This window comes from Acanthisitta chloris, unplaced genomic scaffold (genome assembly GCF_000695815.1).
Source record: "Acanthisitta chloris isolate BGI_N310 unplaced genomic scaffold, ASM69581v1 scaffold18519, whole genome shotgun sequence".
NCBI classification, from domain to species: Eukaryota; Metazoa; Chordata; class Aves; order Passeriformes; family Acanthisittidae; genus Acanthisitta; species Acanthisitta chloris.
In genome coordinates this window covers 4,541-12,560 of record NW_008692185.1, presented here as the reverse complement: position 1 = coordinate 12,560, position 8,020 = coordinate 4,541, and the positions used below count along the sequence as shown (strand labels likewise).

The window sequence follows — 8,020 nt, the reverse complement described above, 5'->3', positions numbered from 1 at the left end:
GCTGAGCTTTCAATTTTTACTTCTGGCTTTAGTAAATTAATGAAACTTTCCATAGCTTCCCTCCTAACACACTGCAGAAAATTTCTGCCTTGAGGGAGTGATGAACTATATTGATGAGCTGAAAGATAGGAAATTGCATCTGTCACAGTGAGGATCCAGCAAATCTTTAATAACAAGAGTTTTGGGAAGCTTATTGAATATTTCAGGAAAAAATTTACGATGCTTAAAAAGAAGTTGCTAATGCACTAACTTCAGGGCAAACAGAGAGTGCAGGCTGCCCTCTGCCTTCCTTAGCTTCAGGTGGGATCCACTTGCAGACTTGAACACTGGCCTCTCTCCTCAGAACAGAGAAGTTTGCCAGTATGGCTCTCAGTCATCTTAATACAGTTTTCTTGACTCAAAACTAGAGCAAACAGCTCTTACAGGTCTCATTTAGGAGGTTGAATTTTACAGTAAAGGCTGTTATTTACCCTGAAATTAGTATCTAATAGCTCAAGTAACTAGCAAACCATTTTTCACAAGAAACAGGCTAGAACCAACTTCATTATGAACAGACACATTAGTAGTTTGTATTTTATTAAATTAAAACCACACAAAATATAACTGCACACAAGAACACACATCTGATATTCCAATGTCATATCTCACAAAGTAAAATCTCTTGCTGTTAACTCATCCCTTTTATGAGGAGAAATCCAATCTGCAAACAGTTGTTTAACCATAAAGGCTTTAACTAATCGAACCAAATTGAATTCCCCTTTCTAGGAATACATCATAACCACGCAGACACACACACACAGAATTCAGAGGCAAGTTCTGCAGCCCTGAAGTAGACAAAACTTTCACAGCAAACTTGCCTATGTTTGCACAATAAGCAAATTTCTATTACTTTCAAAGTTTGTCATTTACAAGCAAACTTATTTAATATTTTTAAATACTTAAAACAAATTTCACTTTAACAAGTATTTACAAAATCTTTACTAAAGATCAACATCCTGCATAAAGGTGACCTCAAGGATATATTGTTGCTACCATGCTACAGTTTGCACAGAAGGGGTAGAAAGGCCATTGCTAGTTTTGGAAGGCTTAAACCCTTTGTTGATATAGCATAAGGACATTAACCTATGGAAGGCAGAAGAGGTCATAATTTCAGTGCAATTACCCATTCATGACTTCTTTTAAGTACATCAAGACGATGAGTCCAAAAGATTTGGGTTGTGAGTTATTGACTGTTTAGTTCTTTAAGAACTGATTTTATGGGAAGTTTTCAGGCCATCACGTCTGTCTTCTACTGGTGATATGAAGAAGTTGCATAGGGACCTTCCTCATTCTCCTCCTCTCTAGAAAAAAAATTATCATAGTCATAATCATCAGGTCAGGAACATAACATGTCTCAACAGTAAAACTGCATTGAAAATGCAGGTAACCATTTTTCCCAATGGATCAACATAGACAATGCCAGCCCTACCTAACTGGAATACCTGCAGTGTAATACTGCTCACTCCACATCTCTGGGGTTCTTGTTTCAATAACAGAAGGCTGTGTTAAGACAAATAAAGCTGTGCAAATTCAACAACATCAGAATGTATCTGAAGAACTATTTGTGACACTACAGTGCCAAGTCCATAAGAAATTCTGTAAAGGATAAACAAATGGAGGGCACACCGGAGTTCCTGTACCATTTCAATTTCTTTGTTTAAAAAAGTAAGCTTAGTTAGAGGTTTGTTTCAACCTTTTGAATGGCAGGGGGTTCAGATGGACCAAATGAAGCAAGAACAGGTGCAGTCCATCATAGCTGCACCTAGATCTGTGTCTGGATGCTGCAAGGATATTCCCTGAGTGGGCTCCCTGATGTGGACTTCCTGTGCATCAATTACCACTGAGACAGATCGCTTGGATTTTCTTAGCAGAAACAGTTGCCCCCAAGTGCTATTGTTAATGCAATGATTGGATAAAGTGATGTAGTGCTGCTACTAAAATACCCCCAGGAAAAATCAGTCTGCCTACAGTTTACTTGACGATATTGCCTTTAAAAAAAGCAGTGGTTATGTAAACCTATTGCAGTGCAGCATTCCAGCATGCCAAGTTCTCCAAAGATCATTGTTATGTACTACTGTAGCTTCAAAATTATGTTCCTGAGAGTCTAGTCTTAAAGCTGCTGCCAATTTTAGTGTTTTGGTGAGAACAGAAAGGCTTTAGTGTTACTATACTGTGAGCTTCAAAGGATTTCCAGTTACTTTTAATACTGTATGTGCCTTCATACAAATGTACAGTTATTCAAATAGTCTAATAATGGTATGAGATAAAAATTATGCATTTCAATATAAACCCCCCAGTCATGCAGACTTTTCCCTAATAACTTTTAAACATGATTATTTATCTACAATATAAATTTCTATAGGCCCTGAAAACAGAATCAAAGAGAACCCTACAAACTAATCAAGCAGCTGAGTAACCTGCATTCATTTTCCCAGCAAAATTACCCCCTTTTAGAGGATAAAATGTGGCAGAGTTACAGCAATAAGACCTTCTTTCTTTATCAAAGGCTGCCAGAATCAGCCTTTCAGTCATTCTTCTTCAAAGTCTTAATATAGGACTAACATCCACCACGACATTGCAACAGCCAAACACTGGGCTGAAATTAGCTGCAGTTGATTATGGGTGAATATAAACAACAGAAGAGCTGAAATAATGATGTTATATTAGCAGGTCTTCAGACATCCACGTAACAAAACCGTTGTCTGGGCTGTTTGTCCTCACTTCCCTCGTGTGATGTACACTTGAACTATACGAGCTCTCAGGTGGCAGTTGTCAGCAGAGAGCAGAAGGCTGGCACAGGTTACAGACAGCTCCGAGGGCCTTCTGTGCATGGCAGGGACACCAGAACTATACAACTGGTTGTTATGCTTGAATTCAAGCAAAGCTGTGACTGGCTGCAATGTGCAAAATACATTTCTGAGCGAGGCCTGGAGCTGCTGCTGTGGCTGGCAGTAAGGGTCAGGAAGAACAGCTTCTGCCCCTCTGTCTCAGGCTGCAGAACTAGGCTATGTGAGGTCTGCAATGCTACTCCAAACCAGGGTAATGGCCAGGAAATATTACTAATGTAGATTTTCAGAACTGTACACAGCAAATACAGTCTATTCTGACAGCTGAAAAACAAGCCAAACTTTATATGAGATAGAATTACATAGTAGTAAATAGCCCCCAAGCACCAACATGGCAGTGTGTGTATGTTTAATGACCAAACAATTTTCTTTACTTTTAAGATGCTTAAAATAACCAAGTGGTAAGTCACTGCAACATTCTCCTTCAGGGCATGGAAAAGGAACAGCACAGCATTACAGTGCTCCATAGTGCTGTCTCCTCCTGTTTGCTGTTGCCACTTTGCACAGGAGCTGAAAGAAGTCTCCTGCAGGACATGGTGTGTATCAGGAACAAATAACCACTTTTGTAGAGCAAGCACACCTGAGTGTGAACAAGTAAACTCAAATGCCTGGATGATTCTAGAATCCACAATTAAACAAGGCAGCAAACTGAGCTGTGAGCTAACAGCTTTTGGAAGTCTGAAAGAGTTCTCTCTCTGCAGACAGCCTTCTTTATTATGGTATCTTGTTTTCTTAGCTGATAGCCAATGGCAGTGAAAAATTATTGGGCAAATTACCTCAATTAGTTACCAGTTTCAAAGGCTACAATACCCTGCTCTGCTAGGTTCAGGTCAAGGCAATTAAGCAGATGACAGCATATGGTTCTGTTCCTGTGCTGACAGCAGTTCTACTGGTTTGTATAACCCATAGTGGTTAGAGAGGGTCTGTTCAGTTACAAGGTTTTCAAAATGAGTCACTAAAAGGCAAATGGAGAAAGATGCGACCTGTTCTGGTCTACCATAGTACCACCCTAAAATCTCAAAAGCTCTATAAAGAGCTAGGTTAGACATCTGGTGTGCAACTACCTGATCACAAAAGTATCACTAAGCATATTTTCAGTTTCAGCATCCTGAAACATGCTTAACAGCATTGTGGGGAAGATGTAGCATCACAATATTTTCTCAAATTATCACAAGTTGGTTTATTCCATGTGTGGATAAAACTAATAATGAGTATTTTTCCCTAATATGCAAATACATGAGCTAGCAACATATGCTACAAACAACTGTATTAGTCCTTTTGCATTTCTTTTGGCCTATTATAAAAATATTGCTCAAAACAAAAAGGTCTTATTGCCTTGAGCTGCATCTTGGGTACATATGTGTGACTGGTGATTCATTAACTAATTATTTCTTGCTAAATGAAACTCTAGTATAAGTAGTATTATAGATCTAGCCATGTGCTTACATAAACTCTAATAGTGAAAGGCAGCTGGCACAAACTGAGTGGATCACATTCTATAACCTTTAATGCTCATCTACTTTCACAGCTATTATACTTTGATATCTAGTCTAAATCTGCAACTATGTGCTCCTCAGTTTTTCTACCTAAAAGCAAGAGGCTTTACCAGGAAAGCAGATGACTTTAGATATTAACATACTTTATTCCTTTGAGAGCACTTAAAGGAGAGACTTCAAGAGTTCTGATTAAACAGTGTAATTCACCTTAAGCTGCCTTTGTAGCACAAGGTAGTTTCTGCCTATGAAACTGCCTTGTGTGGTTTAGTCTGAATCTGTGCATGAATGCACAAGTATTCTTGGCAACTTAACGAAGACCACAGTAAAGAGCAATTTAATAGATGATGTGGTTCTCACAATCTGTCAAATCAGGCTCACGGAATGGTCAGAAGTTATGAACTTTCTCGAACTGACAGTTCACAGGTTTGTTAGTTCAAATGTCCCTTTTGGCAGCAGGAGATTAACTCCAGGTGCTCCTTTGTTACTCCCAAGCAGGCACTGAAGTACACTGCAGTGTTGGCAGTCACATTCTAAACAGGCCTTGACAAGGCAACCTGAATACAGATGGCCAGAGCAGCTGGAAACAGCACTCTTAACTTCATAAATGGCTTTTGCTCCAAGAATAGAAAACTTGCATATTCACAAGCCTGGTTTACTCTCATGGTTGTCCAATTTTCAAAGGCTTCCTGCTCCAAGCAAGGGGCAAGAAAGGTCTCGGCAGGAGAGAGAACAGGTGTTTCCTGGGGAGCTGCTGGAGCACAGTAAGGCAGGTTGAACTTTCCAGTCTGGGCTGAGAAATACCATTAGCTATGGTACAATACCAGATAGCTGAAAAGTATCCCTGAGGCTTTAGGGAACAATCTCTCTTTACTCCTGCTCTCTGCAAGGAGTAAACATTCACTTTGGTCCTTTGCCCCTTCCTGTCAGACTGTAAGGGGGTCTGTTCTTTTCAGCTGTGTTGGAGAGGACAAAGCTTTTGTGAGCCATGACTGAAAGCCGGGGTGGTGGCACAGAAGGTAACATTATGAAGATTTTATCAGACACACAGGATGCTATTTCTCTTCAGAAGCTTTAGGTGACATCCTGCTCAGCAGACAGCCTGCAGCTCTGTACTTCATGATTCCTGTAGCATCATGACCAATAAAAATCTGTGCCTTATGCATAACTAACAAAATGACCTGCTACATCTGAACAGGAGGTGGAAAAGTAACTCATCTTCCTGTATACATTATTTCTTGGGAGGAACCTTGGTACCAGGCCCCCATTTCCTAAGTTGTAACTTATCCAATGTAGGAAATTAGTACTAGTAGTAGCAGTGTACTATTTGTGCAGTGTCACTTCCACTGTATTGGTTCTGCTCATGGTGCAGTAAGGTCTAACTGAATTTCCTTTGGTAAATTAGCCTGTTTTTTTGTTGAAGGGATATCAAAATAACCGCCTTCCTCTTGCAGGGACTGTGGTTTCCTGTCACCCAGCTTAACTGCTGGGCCAACACCTACTTTGTTAGGTACATACATCTAATGAGCTGAAAGTCAGCTGCAGCACATCGTGAGAGATGCTCTATGTGGCTTCAAATAAAGAAATGGAAGTGGATGAGTTTGAACAAAATAGGTTCTGAGTTCCAACAGCCTTTTTTTTCCTTTCACAGAATCAATCCAAAGCAAAATAACTGACAAGTGTGTTAAGAAAATGTAAAAACATTTCAGTCTTCCTCAAGACTCTAACCAGGTGTCCCGGCAATGGAGAGTTGTATGTGTAAATATTTCTCCAAAGGAGGCTTGTCCAATTGCTAAATGCAATATACTGCTCTCCTTCAAACTTCTGTCTATTGAACAAAGTTTTAAAGTTGCTGAAAAAATCCCTTATTTAAAGAAATGAAGGGACTCTGTGCTCAACAAATTTGATCCTGAAAGGTTACTTTCTGCTTAGTGTCAAATATACACTGGTTGCCCTCACAGTCAGAGTGTGTGAAGTTAACCAGGACAATGGACCAAGCTTTGCATTAAACAAATTTGCAAAACAATGTATCTGCAGGCATAACTTCTCTCCAGCTCTCTGGTAAGAGAAGCAATAACAGGCCCCTGCAGTCATACCTTGTATTGTCATGAGAAAGGCCACCTCAGCATCCCCCACCTCAGCAATTTCTGCAGACAATAAACAGGCAGAGAGCCAGCCCAAGAGATGGGCTGTGAACAAGGTGAAGGAGCTTGTCCCAAGGACATGGAAAACAAACACTGCTGAAGTCTTTCTGTACTCTCCATGAGATACCTACAAATGTGACAGAATAACCACTGTGACAGACATGTCAGTACTGCTTTTAATATGAGCAAATGTGTGGGAGGCTCCTGGCTGTGACAGAAATACTGAAGAAAAGATGAAGTCTGCATAGGTGGATCCACAAAGGGAGGACTGAATAGGGAAAGGAGATAGGATAGCTTAATTGAAACTGTATCATGAAGGATATTTACACAATAACAAGGCAATTTTGGACAGAATAAAAATGGAGTCATATTTTGTTGTTCATAATCAGCTTCCACATAGGCCTTGGCTTAGTATTCTACTGAAAACTACGGCTTGGGTTAAATAGTTGCCCACTAACATAGCAAGACATCTTGGAGAATACCAGCCTGCTGGCTTTTCTGAAATAGCATTGCTATTCTCTAGACAATGGCCTGTGAGGCAGCCTTTCTAACTGCCTTATTATCAAGGCACCTGCTAATGATGTGCTCTGAATGTATCTGGTGCACCACAATAGCAGAGACTTGCTGTTGACAAAGTAAAGCTACAGATGCTGTCTGAGACCCCACAAAGTGGGTTCAGCTTAGTCTAGAATGCCTTCAGGGTGAGATTAAGACACTTAATACCAAAAGCAGTATTTACCTGACATTGTCATCTTTTAGTTTTCTGGCTGCTTGTTTGGATAACTTAATCTGCAAGTCCAATCTCTGTAGGAAATCTTTGGCAGATAATTCTTCTGGTGCAGTGGGCTGATTGTCAGGCTCTTGAGGACTGGGAGAAGAACTACTTTCTTCCTGAACTGTCACTAGTCCTTCATCACAAGAAGGGGAGCTGTCAACAGTTTCGTTCTCAGGAGATTCCAGTGAATTAAGTCCATTGAACAGCAATGGTTTCTCTGATATAACAGGAATATTCAGGGTTTTCCTCAGAAATATACAGTCATTAGTGAACAGTTTATTTGCCCTCTTTATTTGCTCCATCTGAAAAAGATAGGAAAAATGTAAGTTATTAGGTTTTGGCAAAGTATAAAGTACTAACTTTCTGAAGAAGTATATTAACAAAAATCTATACATTCTTTGCAGCAGCAATGACTTCAGGAAAGAAACTGCTGGCATTCAAAATTATTTTGGAGTATATGTTCTGTGTAAGCCTTGTTAACATCTTAGCTTCTTTTATATAGACTTTACTACAAAATACTGCTTTTTCTCAAATAATGCACTACCCAATGATGCTTTTCTTGAACAACCTTCCGGTCTCTATACAGGTCATGAACAACTTGGCAAAGAACAAAAATTCTGTTGCAAAAGTACTTCTGATTTAGATTTTTATTAGAGTAAGGCTCAGAACTGCTAGCAGCTGCTGTAGGTGATAAAAAACATGCACAATAAAAACAAGAGGCGA

The 8,020-nt window shown here is 39.7% G+C and overlaps 1 protein-coding gene across 1 annotated transcript; it reads right to left on the bottom strand.

Moving 5' to 3' along the window:
• Positions 1 to 566: 566 nt before the first annotated feature.
• On the bottom strand, positions 567 to 7,599 carry LYSMD2 (LysM, putative peptidoglycan-binding, domain containing 2). Its single transcript, XM_009082565.1, has 2 exons — positions 7,267 to 7,599; positions 567 to 1,333 (listed from the first exon to the last, which is right to left on the bottom strand). The coding sequence occupies exons 1-2, from the start codon at positions 7,597 to 7,599 to the stop codon at positions 1,289 to 1,291; spliced, it is 378 nt and encodes a 125-aa protein (XP_009080813.1). The 3' UTR covers positions 567 to 1,288.
• Between the last annotated feature and the right edge of the window lie 421 nt (positions 7,600 to 8,020).

Coding starts and splice junctions, on each gene's coding strand:
- LYSMD2 (XM_009082565.1), bottom strand. CDS start 7,599: ATGGAGCAAATAAAGAGGGCAAATAAACTGTTCACTAATGACTGTATA. Junction 1,334..7,266: donor GAAAACTAAAAGATGACAAT/GTCAGGTAAATA, acceptor TCTAGAGAGGAG/GAGAATGAGGAAGGTCCCTA.